Consider the following 17,239-nt stretch of genomic DNA (forward strand, 5'->3'; position numbering starts at 1 on the left):
CCTTAATGTAGAAAGGCTTATCTAGTGATTTGCCATCACACTGAGAATTCCACACATCTACAAGCAGTGGAATAGCTACATCAAAATCTGCTGTAAGGAACTGAAAAGACTTTTATCTTAAGGACAATATAAAAGGTTTCACAGGGGGGGTTTTCTGGTTTGTTTTTAAAATTAATATTTGTTTTGTCTGTGTGCTCAGAACAATACAAAATAAACCCCCCCGACCCTCGCCCAAGTTCCATGGGACAAGAGCAGATGCATCAAAAGAAATACACATTTAACAAATAAAATAGACATGCAATAGTATAAATCCAACAGTACATTTCAATTACAGAATAAAAGGGGGCAAAGTTGAAGGTTGGAGGACAGAGCAACCAATCCAAGTTGGTTTGGATGATCATGAGGGATGAAAAATTATGTGGCCGGGGGGACGACACACTGGACCTACTAGCTTTTCCTGTGCAGATATTCTAACATTTGTTATTTAAAAGATAGACACATTGTGTAAATAAAGTATAATAATGTTTCTGGGTGTTATCTGGATTCCACTGAAATTCACTTTCTACTTTAACTCTTAAAATGCCTTTTTGTGCATCTGAATGTGGATTTTGGATTGCTTGCTGTGTGACATCATGTATACGGTAGGCTGGTAGTATATGCCAACCAATTAGGAGCATCCCAGAATGTACGTAAGCTTGTTATTGATTTATTTGGACTCAGAAAATTCATATTACAATAGGAGGGGAGAAGAGAGAATCTACGTATAACTTTGGTTTAAACATCCAAAGGCTATGAGCAACACAAAACTTACATCAATTTTTGAAGTTTTGGCAAAGGCGCCCACTGGATGCACGTGATCATAGAGTATGATGACACCCACCATTACCCTCAGACAGAACGATACTGTTTCCTCATTTGTAAACCTGCTTCTGTACTCACTGGAATTTTAGAACACAAAAATATCCATTATGATATTAAACATCAAAACAGGCCTTCGTCTTTAACCCTGAAAAAAGGTCACTTTAGAGAGAAACCTTCCAAAAATGGAAAGTTTCTTTGGAGAAAAATGCAACTATTTTCCACCAACACAGAAGTCAGACCATTGCTTAGAAAGCCCTTTATTTGGAAACTGGAAGAATAACTCTCTCTCAAACCCAAACTGACATATTGCTGTTATTTTCAGGATTTTTCGTATTAGCTGTCTTGACTTCTTCCAAACAAGTGAACATTTACTTTATACCTGAAGAAGAAAAAAACAATTCACTTGTGATGTATGCATGGAATAAGGATGCCAAGTTTTTACGAGCAAGGCTTAACTGCTTGTCTGTCAGTGGCACAAACTGTCCCCGAAGTTCAATGTTTGGAGTCCCTCCTTCTTATACCCCTCAATAAAACGTCCACTGTGGTATTCGGCCCTGTCCTTGTGTTTTTGTTTTTATTTGACATTGCTACTCCATTCCTGAACAGCTAAATCAAATAGGAGCCTCTTCAGATCCAGGAACAGCTGGCTAGAAAAACTTAGCACATGTTTTGACTTTTCTTTCACCTGCCCATAGTTTGTCACATTTACAGAAGACTCGAGTAGCCCAGCCCTGCAAGTTGTTATATTCACTATGCAAACAAGGACCCAGGCAGTAGACTTGCTGGAGTTACCATTCACCCATTGAATTCTCCTTCGATGTAGCGGTTAACAAAAACAGGAAAGAACCATTACGTGCATTGCTCGAGCCATTTTTCAAAGCATGCTCTAGGCAAGTGTGCTCAAATTTTTATATTTTCCTGAATTATGCATGACATAAAGGCATTTACAAAGGTACTGAGAGATCTGCTAACTTTCATACCCATTCTACTTTTAAATATTAAACAATATTCTCAGAGAAAGTTGACAACGTGATGTATCTATGCATGAGACAAATAAGCCATAAAAAGGCTAGAAAAATGTTATGGAATTTAGTAAAAAAAATTATTTGGCTCCCATTTTGTTGATTTTCCTATTTTTTTCCCATTCATTTTATGCATTATGGATTACGCCTGACATGCATACTTATATTTTCTATAGACACTGTGTACAAGGGGACTATAAATGAAGAACTGAATTTTGTCACTCAGCTCATACTTACGGGGTTTCCAACATGACCCTGCACACACTAGCCATGGTGCTTAAACAATCTGTGGTATTTTCGATTGGTAAATTTTTATTCTGTGAAAGGAGAAATAGTAATTCTATTCAGTATAATGAAAGTGTGATACTGTAAAACCTAGCACAGTTCCAGTCAGTGAGCACTACCTTAGACTGGGTGCTCTAGTTTAAAAACATACCCACACCCACCCCTTTAAGGGTTAAGAAACACTGCAGTACTGGTAAACCTAGCTTTACCTATAAAGCATTTACATTCAATTGTTTTAAAACCACAGTGATTGTACCATTTCCACTATTACAGACACCAGGCCTTATTCTAGTTTCCATTTTTACACAGAACTTCTCATTGATTTTGGGGGAGTTTATTTTTGCTATATTGATTTCAGTGGGGAGCTTAAACAGTGGCATGACAGGACCATTGAGAAGGAAGAAAAATGTGACCTTAAAATAAGATTCTCGGTCTTTGACTGGAGATCATTATGTACTAGAGTATTAAGAATATATTACTATTCATTTGAAAAAGCAACATATTTTGTTTATAGAAAAAATGTATACACCTCTACCTCGATATAATGTGGCCTGATATAACATGAATTCGGATATAACGATATAATGCGGTAAAACAGCGCTATGGGGGCGGGGGGGCTTGTTGGGGGGGGCAGTCAGGGGTCCAGCGCATGTAGCAAGTTTGATATAACTCGATTTCACCTATAATGCAGTAAGATTTTTTGTCTCAGCCAAGTCAATAATAGTGGTGTTGTGGATATCATGTCAGATACTTCAATAGGTAGTTCCAGAACAAATGAGAAAGTAATTGGATACTTTCATCCTATTCCATAACAGGTTCAAGATTTATTCTAACACACTTATGTATCTAATCAAGTTTATGCTTGTATTGTTGTAATTACATTTTAACTTCAATATATACTGGAATAAAGCTCTCCTGGGACTCTCTCTTTAAAAAAAGCACATCACTTCCTTTTAATTTGCTGCTCAATTTCAAGCAGAGATCTTCAAGCCCAATTTGTTTCACTCTTTACTTCCAGAAGCCCTTTTCAAGTATGGATATACGATTAGAAAAAGTGACTAAAAATCAGGTCATCAGACAATATAACCGAAGGCACACTACCACAACAGGCATGTGCTTATTTTACTGGATAAAATAAGTTTTTAACCAGTAACAGTATAGACACAGGTACTGGACAACAGCCTACAACAGAACTGTGGGAAGGCCAGCTGAAACTTACTCTACCATGCACAGCATCTGCAAGACTGGCTGTATCTAAATTTCTCCTGATTGTGTGAAAGGCAGAGATTCGATTTACAGATTGTAAATTACTGGCTTGTATACACGATGCCAGCAAAGCCCAGTAGAGGGTTGTCATTTGTAGAGTGCGCTAATGTGCTGCACTGTACCTGCCCTGTGTAGATATGTAGACTGTTGGTGTGCTCTGAAAGGCACCTAGTTTGTGTTAACGCAGTCCTGTGCTGTTAGAACACAGAACTTTAGAGCCATCTATAAATCATTTCCCTCTATCCCTCTGGTGCACTTTGCTGCGCCATGTAGACAATCCCTAAGCCAGCAAATTTCACCTGGGAGTAATCAGGACAGAGGTTCCCACAATAACTTCTTAAGAGTGGTCTTTCAGAGCATAGTTGCATTTTACAGTAAGTCAAAGGAAAACCTTCTCCCATATGCTTACCTCTGAAACAAATTTTGTCGTGGCATCACTTAAGGTTTTCAACATTGGCGTTGCTTCAGCATAAAATAAAGACATTCTGTTTGCCAATTCGTTATTTACTTCGTTTTCACCCTCTGCCTATAAACAAAGATACAAAATTATATGTACAGTAAAAGCTTTGTTATCTGGAATGTTGCGGGAAAGGGGGGTGCTGGTAAGCCAAAAAATCCAGTTAACTAAGAGGGAGGCAATTTGGTCGTGGGAGGGGGTGTGGGCTCAGGAAGGGAGTTTGGGTGCAGGAGGGGGCTCGGGACAAAGGGCATGGGAGGGGTTTCGGAGTACCAGATACAGGTGGCTCCCAGGCAATGGGAGCTGCAGAGCCAACGGTCAGGGTGGGGCAGGGCAGCATGCAGAGCCGCCTAGCCACGCCTCCACCTAGGAGCAGTCGGGACATGTCACCGCTTCTGGGGAGTCATGTGGAACCAAGTAGGGAACCTGCAGGCCCTACGCCAACTGGACTATAACCCGGACTTTCAATGCAGATCAGAAATGCCAATGGTAAAGTGCTAGATAACACAGCTTTTACTGTAATTGTTTCGTACTGTAAAAATCTGGATAAGTAGTACTAGAAAGAAAAATAATTTAGCATTTAAGTGTTTTTTCACTTCTAGAGGTTACCTACTGGAACATTATTAATCCTCATACGGCTCAAAGTTCTTCTGTAGTAGCTGAAGTCATTCTGTATAGCGGGATTTGTCATCTACAAAAAGTGAGAAAACGAATATATTTTAGTGACAGATGCTCAGTTAGGAGCCGATGAGAAACTTTATGGTGATATAATACTAAGAGGTATAGAGAACACTCAACTGTCATTGAAGTCACTGGAAGTATAGAGCACCCAGCACCTTGCAAGCCCTGAATGTCTTTAGAATTGGGGGTCCAGGAGGAAAGGAACAGAGTGTATTGCAGGGGTATGAGACACTTTAGGGGGGAAAAAAAGCTTACTGTGCACATTCAGAGCTAGGCAGTCGGAGAGCTACAGCTGCTGGCTGGGTGCTCAGTTCTGAAAGCAGCACAACCACCACCAGCAGCACAGAACTAAGGGTGGTATGGAATAGACACTGTTACTTCTGCAGTGCTGCATTCAGAGCTGAGTGCCCAGCTGCAGCTTGCCACTCTGCCTTAGGAGCTGGGCAGCTGGAGAGCAGTGGCTGTTGGCCAGGTGCCTAGGGTAGGGGAGCGTAAACTACTACAGACACAAAGGAGGGGGTAGGATTAAATAAATTTGAGAAGAGGAGGTTATTCATCTTGTGCAGTAACTGAGGTTCTTTGAGATATATGTCCCTATGGGTGCTCTGCTCCAGGTGATGGTGCGTCCCTGTGCATCTGCTTGGAGAATTTTGCAGCAGTGCCCGTACAGGTCATACATGGTGTCTGCCTCACGTGTCATTGGAACTTCATCTAGCTTGCATGCGACCCAGAATCCTCAGTTCCTTCTCTACCGCAGAGTCTACTTTAAACTCTGAAGTAGAGGGGAGGAGGGTGGGTAGTGGAGCGCCCACAGGGACACACATCTTGAAGAACCTCAGTTACTGCACAAGGTGAGTAACATTTTCTTCTTTGAGGATATCCCTGTGGGTGCTCCACTCCAGGTGGCTGTAGAGCAGTGCCCTCCTAAGATGGTAGGGGCTTTGGAGTTGGTAGGATAATTGCCGATAATACAGCTCAGCCCAGCTGAGTATCTGCCTTAGGGCCTTTTGTGATTGCATGATGTTTGGCAAAGGTGTGTTCGGAGGCTACAGTGGTAGTTTTGCATAGGTCTATAACTGAAACGTTTAGGAACACTACTGACACTGATATGATCTAGCAGTGTGTGTCTTCATCCCTACTGGAGGTTATGTGCGCCTTTTAATTGATAACTTAGGTGAATGCATCCAGATATCCATTTAGAGAGTCTGTGTGTGGATATGGAGGTACCTTTAGAGCTTTCTGCGATGGATGTAAAGAGTTTTGGTGAAACTCTAAATAGCTTGATTCTGTCCAAGTAGAAAGCTAGTGCTCTTCTAATGTTGAGGGTATGCTTCTTAGGCCTGGTCTACATTGGGGTGTGTGTGTGTGTGAAGGAAATCAATCTAAGTTACGCAACTTCAGCTATGTGAATAATAATAATAATAATAATAATAAGTCGAGGCGTCTTCACTGTGGTGACTCAACTGCTGCCGCTCTCCCACTTATTCTGCCTGTGCCTCTCGCGGCAGTGGAGCACAGAAGTTTGCTCGGGGGTAGATTTATCACATCTAGACTAGACACGATAAAATCAACCCCCGCTGGATCGATCACTGCCTGCCGATCCAGCAGGTAGTGTAGACATACCCTTAGCTTAAACATGTTCTTGCATGGTTTAGGAAAGAAAGTTGGAAACTATATACGTTGATTAATGTGGAAGGACGCGTGTACTTTCGGGAGAAATTCAGGATGGGTTTGTAACGTGACTTTATCTTTAAAAAAGTTTACGTATGGTGGATCTGCCACAAGTGCCCCGATTTCTCCCGCACGTCTAGCTGATGTGATTGCTATTAGGAATGTCACTTTCACGGATAGGTGTAGTAGGGAGCAGTTTGCTAAAGGCTCAAATGGTTTCTGAGTGAGGGCCGTTAAGACCAAGTTTAAGTCCCAGGGTTGTGTGGGTGGTCTTACATCTTGATAGATGGTTTGGATGCCCCTGAGGAATCGCTTGGTGATTGGGTGAGCAAAGGTTGTAGTGTCATTGAGTTTTTTGATGAAAGGAGGTGATAAGGCAAGGTGTACCTTTACTGAGCTGACGGAAAGGTTGGATTGTTTTAATTCCAGGAGGTAGTCTAATAACAATGAAAAAGGCACAGATGTTGCATTGGTTTGTCTGGCAGTGCACCATATTGTAATCTCTTCCACTTATGTAGGTAGGTGCTACGTGTGGTATGTTTTCTACTGTGGAGTAGCACCCTCTGGACCTGTTCAGAGCAACTTAGTTTGTCATTAGAGAATCATTCAGGAGCCATGCCTTCAGATGTAGCATCTTTATGTTCAGCTGTTGCATTTGGCCCTGTGTCATAAACAGATAGCTAAGAGTTAATGTCTCTTTCACCTGTAAAGGGTTAACAAACAGGGAACTAAACACCTGACCAGAGGACCAATCAGGAGACAAGATACTTTCAACCCTGTGTGGAGGGAAGTTTTGGGTGTGGGTCCTTTGTTCTGTGTGTGTGTCTTTTCTCGGGGGTATGAGAGGGACCAGACATTACTACAGGCTCTCTAAAGTTCTGTTCAAATAGTAAGAGACAGGCGATTTAGGCTTTCTAATTGTTTGTTTTCTCTATTTGCACATGTGTATCTGCTGCGTTAAGTTTTATATGTGTAGTGCTGGGATATTTGATCTGTTTGGTACTGGAGGAAGGGTTTTCTTCTTTGTCTTGTAAACTATAGGACCTGTATATTTACATCATTGAAAGTTACAGGAAAATTCTTTCTTTTTTCTTTCTTTTATTAAAGATTTTCTTAGAGAACTGATTATCTTTCCTTGTTTCCCTTGTTTTATCAGTGATGAGTGGTGTAACACAGACTGGTGGGAGGAGGAAAGGGGAGGAGAGAGGATAATTTCTCTCTGTGCAGGAATACTGTCTCTCTCGGACAGGGAATGGTTTTATTTTCCTTGTTTTAAGAATCCAAGGGATTTGAGGTTACTTGGGGTCCCAGGGAAGTGGGCGAGTCAAGTGCCCCAAAAACACTATATTTTTGGTGTGCGGCTATCAGATCTAAGCTGTAATTAAGCTTAGAGGTTTCATGCAGAGGTATCAAATTTGGACGCTAAGGTTCAGTTTGGGATTTATAACCCCCCTTATGACACCCTCTCATTTAGTTTATAGGTCCGTACCAGGAGGAGTAGTGATTTGGGTACATCCAACATCCGTATATGTATGGATACCCCACAACTTGTCTGGCCACGAGGGCTATTAGATGGATCTGGCTTGTCGGTCCCCCCCGCCCCTTTTTCCCCTTCTTGTATTACTCTGGAGGGAGTAATGGTATTGTGGGAAGCACAGTGAGGGTCTGTGTCCCACCTGTCAGAATTGACCCCAATTGATTGCTTCCCCAGCCTGCTCTAGAGCAGATTTTGACACTTGTGTTGCGGGCGGCAAGAACGACCTATTTGTGGGTGGCCCCATTTCGGAATAGGAATCAGTATTGCATCGTTTAATTCCCATTCCTGGTCCTGGTGAAAACATATGCTGTTCGTCCGCCATTGTTCTGGAATCCAGGTAGTAGGAACTGATATCGATATGTGTTGGATGCACCAATTCAGATCTTTCATAGCCTCGGTACACAGTGGTGTTATTGGGGCTCCTTGCTCTGTTCATGTTAAAATATGCAGCCAATGTTGTCAGTTTATTATTCTAGTTTTTTGGTTTCTTTATGAATGGGTAGGAAGTGGAAGCAGGCATGTGGACAGGCACAAAATTTGTAGTAGTTTCTTTGTGCCTCTGTCTACGGTTGACCAATAATCCTGAAACTTGTGCCATGTGCATGTGTGCCCCCACCCAATTAGAGGAGGCCATCCATTGTTATCATCTGTGATGGAGGATTCTGCAGTAAGCAGATCCCAAGCACAGGTTTGTGGTGAGTTCACCAGGTAGTGGTCCTGACCGGAGGGGGGGGGGGGGGCATTGTTAATCATATGTTTAACTTGTGTTTGTTTGGTCTGTAGATTGTTGCTAGCCCTCCTTGCAGGCAATGAATGAGCAAGCATGCGTGTCTGACCACAAACGTGCATGCTGCCGTGTGGCCCAACAGTTGTAGACACGAGTGGGCTGTTCCACACTGTGGGTAGGAGTGTCTTTATCATGTTGAATCTGTCTCGAGGAAGTTATGCCTTCACCGTCACCAAGTTGAGGTAAGCGCTGATGAATTCTAACTGTTGAGCTGGTTCTATTGTTGTGTTCTTTCCGTTTATTTGTAGACCAAGACTTTGGAAGCAATCTATCATTGTTTGGGTAGAGCAAATAGTGTCCGAACGAGTGACTTCAAGAGCCAGTCATTGAGGTAAGGAAATATTATTATCCGTTGTTTTCACAGGTACACCATTACTACCACAAAGATCTTTGAGAAGACACGAGGCGCTGTTGACAGGCCAAAAGGTAAAACCTTGTATTGATAGTGGTCTCTGTCCTAAGTAAATCTCAGAAAATGCCTGTGGCCAGGGTGTATGCTAACATGAAAATAACCATCCTGCAGGTCGAGGGCTGAAAACCAGTCCCCCTGCTCCAGCACCGGTATTATTGTTGTTACAGTGACCATCCTGAACCACTGCTTTCTCACAAACTTGTTCAATCACCTGAGATTGAGAATAGGTCATCATCCCCCGTTTTTCTTGTGTGTTAAAAAATAGGGGGAGTAAAATCCATTCCCCCTGTGTTGTGTGGGAACAGTCTCCACTGCCATAACTGGAGGAGATGATATGCCTCTTGGCATAGTAAATATTCATGAGAGGGGTCCCTGAAGATGGATGGGGAGGATGGGTGGGTGGAGCGTAGATACAGGAAAGGAATGGTATAGCCCATTCGGATGACTTCTAGGGCCCATTTATCCATGGTGATGGCAGCCCATTTCAGGTAGAATGGGAGCAAAACTGTCTCTAACTAGATGAGTGGATAGTGTAAGCATTGGAATGTAGGAGAAGTCTTCCAGACTCTCAAACAAGCCTTCAAATTTATTAGAGGCAGTAGGTTTAGGTGCCTCTGGTGGTGATGGACGTGATCGTTGTGGTCTCTGTCGTTGTTGATGGTGTTGTTGCTCGTAAGGCCTCTGGTATTGCTGTGTGTATGTTGGGTATCTATTCCTCTGATACGGTTAATACCTGTATTGTCTCCTTCTTATGGCAGGTGTATGAATGCAGAGGGACTTGAGAGTGGCCCGTGAGTCCTTCATAGTGTGCATTACCTCATTGGTTTTGGCTGCAAACAATTTCTCTCCATCAAAGGGGAGATCTTCGACTGTATTTTGCATCTCCCATGGGAATGCTGAGGAGTTAAACCATGAGGCTTATTGCATGACCACAGATGTAGTGGTGGACCTGCCGGCCATGTTAGCAGTGTCTAGTGAGGCCTGTAGAGCCGTGCATACAATCATCTGTCCTTCAGAGACCGGAGATTTAAATTGTTGCCCCTTTTCCTCTGGGATCTCCCTAATGAAGTCCATAAATTTGCCACAGTTCCTGTGGTCATATTTGGCAAGTAATACCACATAAATTGCCACTCTCACTTGAAGCATGGATGAAGACTATACTTTTCAGCCGAATAGGTCTAATCTTTTACTCTCTTTGTCGTAGGGTGGATCGAAAGTACAGGTCTGTTGCATCTTACACGCATTTAATGTGCGATTTCAGCTTTACGCGGTCGGCAAAAACCAAAAAAAAAAACCCCACAAAAAAGAGAAAAACAACAATTTTAATACTGTACCTGTAGTGCAGGTGATTCCGCCCGCTATTGAACTCTATGTACTTTTGACTATACACGGTTTTTGCTTTACGTGCTAACCACGGAACAGAATCCCTGTGTAAGAGGAGACAGACCTGTACTGTTGTTTGCCCCTTTGGTTGACTGCTTCCACTACCAGAGAGTTGGGTGCTGGACGTGTGAATAGAAATTCCAGTCCCTTTGAGGGTACACAATATTTTCGGTCCACCCTTTTGCAGGCAGGGAGGTATAGTGGCTGGAGTGTGCTACACCGTCTTGGCGGGTTCCATGATAGCCCCATTGATTGCAATGCTATCTTGGAGGAGGAAGATGTCTAAGATATCAGTTAGCTCATGTTGAATTTCTGGTACTTCCTTCAGAATAAATTTGAGCTCACTGACCACTCTTTTGAATAAGTCCTGGAAGAGGGTAAACTCATCCACTATGGTGGAGGAGGCATAACAGCCTCGTCCAGTGAGGAGGATGAATTGTTGTTGGTTGGCGAGGCATCGAGAGCAGTGTTGTCTTCTTGCTCTGCCATGGGTTCATCTGTCTCTGTCACTACAGTCTCTGAAGGTGGAGGTGAGAATCTGGCATCTTCCATATGTGGACATGGCACCTGCTGTAGTGTCTTTTGTAAGACCCCCCTCAAGGGTTCCAGTATGGCCAGTGATCAGGATAGGGTATGGCTGGTGCCATCCATGGGTGGCTATACTATGGTGGCATGTCGTGAGCATATGAGGGTTGTGGTCGTAGGGGGTCCAGTAGCCATAGGGGAGGAACGGTGAAGAGAAAATACTCCTTCAACATCCTCATCATCTTCACTCAAAAACTGTGATGCTATCGAAGATAAATGTTGGTGTGGTACTACTGGCCCCAGTGAAATATAGGTGCCTGGAGACGGGACTCCAGAGTTGAGGATACCAACAAATCCTTGTGGTACAGAAAATGGCGTAATGCCGAGAGCCTTGGTGCTGGAGGGCAAGGTCCCAATTGCATCAGTGGTGTGGTGTGGTGTCCTGAGCCGGTGCCAATGCAGTTTGTGATAGGAGCGGTTGTTGGTGCAGTCTCCTTTGGAGCTGCTGACGATGCCATGGTGGAAGTGGGCAGCATAGAACTCTTAGCCTTGGCACCGTAACTCTAGGTTCTGGCAGCCGCTGCCGCGTGGCCGATGCCAAAGGTGCCTGGAGTATTATACATGCTGAGCAGCAGTGTGGCTGGCACCAATGAGAGCGATTTGGTTGGTGACCGTTTTGTGTTCATCTGCTCTCTATGAGGTTAAGAGGATGGCCATTTTTTGCAGGTTTTTTGGCCTTTGGGGACCTTGGCGGTGGGGAGACTGGTGACCTATGCCAGAAAGAGGGTTCTTGTCCTGGGTCAAAGGCAGGTCTTAAGGGCTTCTCCATCAAGATGAGTTTAAGTCTCAGGTCTCTATCCCTTCAAGCTCTAGTCTTCAGTTTGTTACAGTTGGCACATTTCTGAGGAATGTGAGCTTTTGCCAGGCAATGGACATATTGAGTGTGTCCATCTAACACAGGCATTGCCTCTCTGCACGTCGTGTATCTTTTAAATCCTGGTGAACTAGGCATTTTCCTAACCTAATTCTAACTGTACTAAGGGATGGAAAAAGAAAACTTTTTTTAAATTTTAAATAAGGGACGTAACTCTAACAACAAACTTGTTTAAACTATCCTAACTCATTAATTTATGTAAACTTATCAATGTGAAATGAAGGTTTTCAATGGGACTGCTGAGCTCCGTGTCAGGCCAGGGACGGTTGAAAATGAACTGAGGAGTCCAGGTCATGTGCATGCCAGATGACTTGCCAACGGCGCGCGAGGCAGGCACCATGCATAAGTGACCCGTACTGGTACTGCTGCAAAACCCTCCGAGAAAAGGTGCAGGGATGCATCATCGGCTGGAGTGGAGCACCCCACAAGGACATCTCTCGAAGAAGAACCACTGCTTTAGAAGTACCTAGAGCACGTAAGATTTCCTGCTTTGATCTACATAATTTTTCAGAATAAAAACTATGTGAGAGAAGAGTGGATGTTTTGATCCGCTCCAGTTTGCCAGCCTTATTGCCATAGAATTAGATCACTATGTCTAGACCATTGCTACTTAGTTTTTGGGAAACTACAGGTACGTGGAAAATCAGATAGGATAAGAATGTATGTGTGTATGTATCTGTCTATATTACCAGAGGTAGCAACTTTCTCTCGATGAAGAGATATGTCAGATTAAAATGGGGACACACAGAACCCTGGAAATGTAGGGCTGGAAGAGACCTCAAGAGGCCATCTAATCCATCCCCTTGCACTGAGGAAGGATTAAGTATACCCGTACATGATTGATATTAGTCTTGAGCAACTGAAATAACACACATCTTTAGGACTTGTCTGCATTACGGATTTTTGCACTTGCAAAGGAACGTTCAAGTAAACTCTCTGTGCAGATGCACTACACCAGAGTGACTTACCAGAAGGTAAGTCACACACTGGCACACACCTCACTTTACAATGAAGCGGCACATGTACACTGTGGTGTTTGCATTGGTGTAGAAACAATGGTACAAAAATCCCTAATGCTGACAAGCCCATAGTTTGGAAAATATCCCCAGTGCACAATTACTTGTGGACAAAAATAAACTTGGTTCCAGTTCTTGGTTTTGTAAAGACAAAATTAAAACTGGTATTTGGGAGCTACTGATTCCACATGAACATAAGAAAACAAATATTTTTTATTATTTGTATTATAGTAGCAACTAGGGACCCCAAGAGAGATCAGGCTCCAATGTTCTAGGCACAGTACAGAGTTAGCAGGTCTTCACTAGACACGCTAAGTCAACCCCTGATGCATTGATCGCCAGAGGGTCGATCTCATGGTAGTGTAACATAGTGTTAGGCTGTACTTGCCTGAAGAATTTAGAGAATTATTGATGGATCTTGACATTTCCCTTATGTACAGACTTCATTATCAGGGTCTAACACATTATCATTAATATTTATGCCACGTAAAAATTCTGTTTTCATGTTCAGTGCTAGCAGGCAGTTTGAAAATATTCAAAAACAGAAAAATGAAAGAGATTACATTTCAAATAGGTTTTGTGTTCCCAATTTTTGTAAAGTCCTATTTTCAAAAATTAAACCTGGAAATGGATCAGGCAAAAATATTTCTTGTTCTTTTTCAATCAAAATCAAAAATATACAGAATTTCAAAAATGTTGTATTGCTTACATGCAATAATTTTTCATTTAAAGGCAAACAGTTTGAGATTTAAGCACAATGAAAGTACTCTCTCTGTAAAGAAATCACAGAACAGATATATATGGAGGAAGTTCACTTCATGCAAATTGACAAGAGCCAGGGAAACCCAAAGACCATCCATCTCAGTCATAAGTTTCCTAACTTTTGTTAATTGCTTTCTTCTCTTTTAATGTTAGCTATGTCTTCCATGTACTTAATTATATTAACTATTTTCAGGAACATGGGGCCAGATTTGAGGCAGTGTAGCTACTTTGTACCACACTGACAGTGTAACCTGGACCTACAGTCAGTTTAATCAGCCCAAGGGGATTTCACCTGTGTATGGGTGAACTTCAAATGGCAGAGAGCCAATTTGTGGGACTCTTATTCTTGTTGCCCCTCTTCTGTCACTCCTGCTGGCATTGCAGGGAAAGAAACATGGTCAGATGAAAAACAGCACTGATGACAAGGTCACGTGCAATACTAATCCTCGGCTGCATTTTCAGTACCCTGTGGCCATTGCAACCTGATGTTAAAGTAGCCATAAGGGGACCTAGCCTGCATACCGTTGCAGCAGGACCAGAGGAGTGAAAAAAGTGAGCTTTAAACTTTCTTTGCCCTCTGCCCGCCCCTGACATTCGACATGTGCAATTCAACCACATTTCAGAATCTGGCCCATGAGTGTTGACAATTATATGCAACTTCTACTGCACAAACGAAGCAATTCTCAATTTTTCCATTATATTTGATGAATGCTAGCATTCAATAAAAGAATTAACTTTTCATGATCTAGATAGAGTATCTGAGGATTTTAAGTATTAGGAAGCATCACAGAAGGACTGAAGCAAACATCATTCCTTTTACAGATAGGGATACCAAAAGTGATTAAGAGAATTGCCCAGTGTCACACAGAGTCTGTAGCAGTGTCTGGAATGAAACCCAGCTTTCTCCAAACCTCAGGCCTGGGCTCCTTTTAGCTGAACTGCCTATTTAAAAATGCATGGAAATTTACCTTGAGCTCATCAAAGCGGAGTGTGAAATGAAGAATTTCTGCAAACTGCTTAGCAAGAGCCTGCTCTCGCTCCAGGTGCTGAGTTGGTGAATATGGGGTGCTTGTCAGGGCTCCCAATAGACCTCGCAGTCCTGCCTCTAAACGAAGAAAATCAAAACAAGTGAAACAGTATCTGCTTCTACTATATATTGGTAGTTGACTAAAAATGCTAAAATGTATGGTAATTCCATGACCTAAAGAGAGTTTTAAGATCAAATAAGTTATCATTGGTTTTCATGGGGCATTTATATTGGAGGTTACCCATAAATTGCTATTGATACAGGGCTTATATCTTACTGGATTCTACAGTAAACTAATTTTTCAAGTTGTTACATGACTACATTCAAATTTTTTTTTTTTGAAATTGACTTTACATTGGTAATGTCAGTCAATATTGCTATATGAAAAGCTATTCAATGTTAAGAAACAGAAATTAACAGTGACCACAAAATTTCCCTATCTTCAAAGGCCACATCAAAAAATTAGAAATGCAGCTAGTAGTTAAAGAAGCCAAGCAGTAATCTCTTAAAATTTGGCAGGTTACATTTTATTTAAAAAAGAAACAAAAAAACAAACAAAACCAAACCAAACCAAAAACAGTGTCATGAAATTATCTGCTTAATTAAAAGCTGCATTTCTAAGTATCTTTCAATCCACTAACCCAGAATGGAGAACTCTTCTGTCGGTTGACTATCTAATGAAGAAACTTTTAAACCTTAGCAGTAACAAGTGAGAAGCTAAGTAAATAAGTGGTCAGTTTTCTGTGTTCTTTAGACACATTTATGTAGAACTTCATGTTTTTGCTCTACAATTTTTTTTTTCAGGGGGTGGGGTGGAGGAAAGTAGGACTGTCAGATGAGATTGCCTGAAGAAAGCAGAGTTTACCTTATTCATGAAATATGATCCTGCACTTAGCACTAATTTGCTAGTAATTGTGGAAGTGATATATACTGTTCAATAGACAGAGCCACCACAAATAGTTCTGAAAGTTCTATAGCTGATGCAGTTCCAGCTAAACATACAAGGGACACTTTTAAGATATTGGATAATTACCATTTCTTCATACTGTAGTTCAAAGGGACATTCTGAAATCTTCTCTCACTAACAAAAGTTGGTGCAATAAAAATATTGCCTCACCCACATTGTGTCTCTAAGGCCTGTAAAACTAAGTTAAGATTCCACTTTTTAATGGATTATATTATATTTTTAATGGATTATATTTTTTCATTGTCAGGTGCAAGAAGATGCTACATGTTCTTGGAGACTACAAGAGGTTTCTAATGACTGTATGGTAGCTGAGGGAAGTTCATGGAAACATATTCCTGCAAGAAGCACAGTATGGTGAGGGTGACATATTTTATCCTTCTTTTCAGTGGTGTAACTGGTTTGCCTCTAAAACAGTGGGCAACGGCGCATGTGTTAAAGTAAGTGAAGCACCTTTTAGAGGACAATCAAATAAAATTTGATCTGTGTATCTCCTCTACATTTTCTGACTCAAAATCTAAAGTTGAGTGAAGTGATGGTTCCATGTAGAGCACAGAAATTGGAATCTCTCTCAATGCATTTTTGATGGGAAGTGCTATGGCACATTCCACATAGTGTCTTGGACCTGTTTGGTGTTATGAGTTACTTTTGAACTTAGCATAGTATCTCTGATCATGATCCTGAAACAGAGAGATACTGGTAGGAAAGTGCACAGTAGCTGATCAAGTCATGCTTGTACACAGAACATATGGCTTTTGCCTTGCTTCTGTAGAAGCACATTATGAGTGGGCATTAAATTGTAATTCAGTGATGTACTTTGAAGTATACCAATTTACTCACTATCCAATATTCTTCCCTGGCAGATGTGTCACTCTCCCCGGGAGAACTGCTGACCACTGTGGTACAGAGTATTCTTAGATCTCTCTCTCCTTCAAGGTCATGTAACGAGTCTCCACTTATTGAAGGAGGAGAATGGACTTTGTGAAGGCCTCCAGTTCTACCTCATTTAGCTGGGCAACTGTCACATCATACGCTACGAGATGTTTGTGCAACATGCTCTTAAATAGTTTTTGTCGTCAGTCAGAATGTTGTGAGTTCTAGTGTTTATGCTCATCTTTTTCTCCTGGTATGATCAAATGCCCTGTGCTGAATGCTGTCTAAGATGGGACTCCTCTGTGCAAATAAGGCTTGCAGGTAGTTCCTATGCGGGAGACAGTGGTACATCCCTGACCATCCCGGCTATTAGCCATCAATGGATCTATCCTCCATGAATTTATCTAACTCTTTTTTGAAGCTTGTTATAGTTGTAGCCTTCACAACATCCCCTGGCAAAGGTTCTACAGGTGGACTGTGCATTGTGTGAAGAAGTACTTCCTTTTGTTTTAAACCAGCTGCCTATTAATGTCATTGGTGACTCCTAGTTCTTGCATTATGTGAAGGACTAAATAACATTTCCTGATTTACTTTTTCCTCACTAGTTAAGATTTTCATAGAATATCAGGGTTGGAAGGGACCTTGGGGTTATTAGCCCAACCCCCTGCTCAAAGGAGGACCAATCCCCAGACAGATTTTTGCCCCAGATCCCTAAATGGTCCCCCCTAAAGGATTGAACTCACAACCCTGGGTTTAGCAGGCCAATGCTCAAACCA

The 17,239-nt window shown here is 42.0% G+C and overlaps 1 protein-coding gene across 10 annotated transcripts in view; it reads right to left on the minus strand.

Moving 5' to 3' along the window:
* Positions 1–17,239, minus strand: part of CYRIB (CYFIP related Rac1 interactor B) — a 159,632-nt gene that overhangs the window by 2,626 nt on the left and 139,767 nt on the right. For all 10 annotated transcript variants that reach the window (XM_032762903.2, XM_032762905.2, XM_075063241.1 and 7 more), the window contains 5 exons: positions 14,568–14,704; positions 4,505–4,582; positions 3,844–3,960; positions 2,121–2,200; positions 812–938 (listed from right to left, as the gene is read on the minus strand). In XM_032762903.2, the coding sequence (XP_032618794.1) occupies positions 812–938; positions 2,121–2,200; positions 3,844–3,960; positions 4,505–4,582; positions 14,568–14,704 (539 nt within the window). The remainder of the gene's footprint in view (positions 1–811; positions 939–2,120; positions 2,201–3,843; positions 3,961–4,504; positions 4,583–14,567; positions 14,705–17,239) is intronic.

Source organism: Chelonoidis abingdonii, chromosome 2 (genome assembly GCF_003597395.2).
Source record: "Chelonoidis abingdonii isolate Lonesome George chromosome 2, CheloAbing_2.0, whole genome shotgun sequence".
NCBI lineage: Eukaryota > Metazoa > Chordata > Testudines > Testudinidae > Chelonoidis > Chelonoidis abingdonii.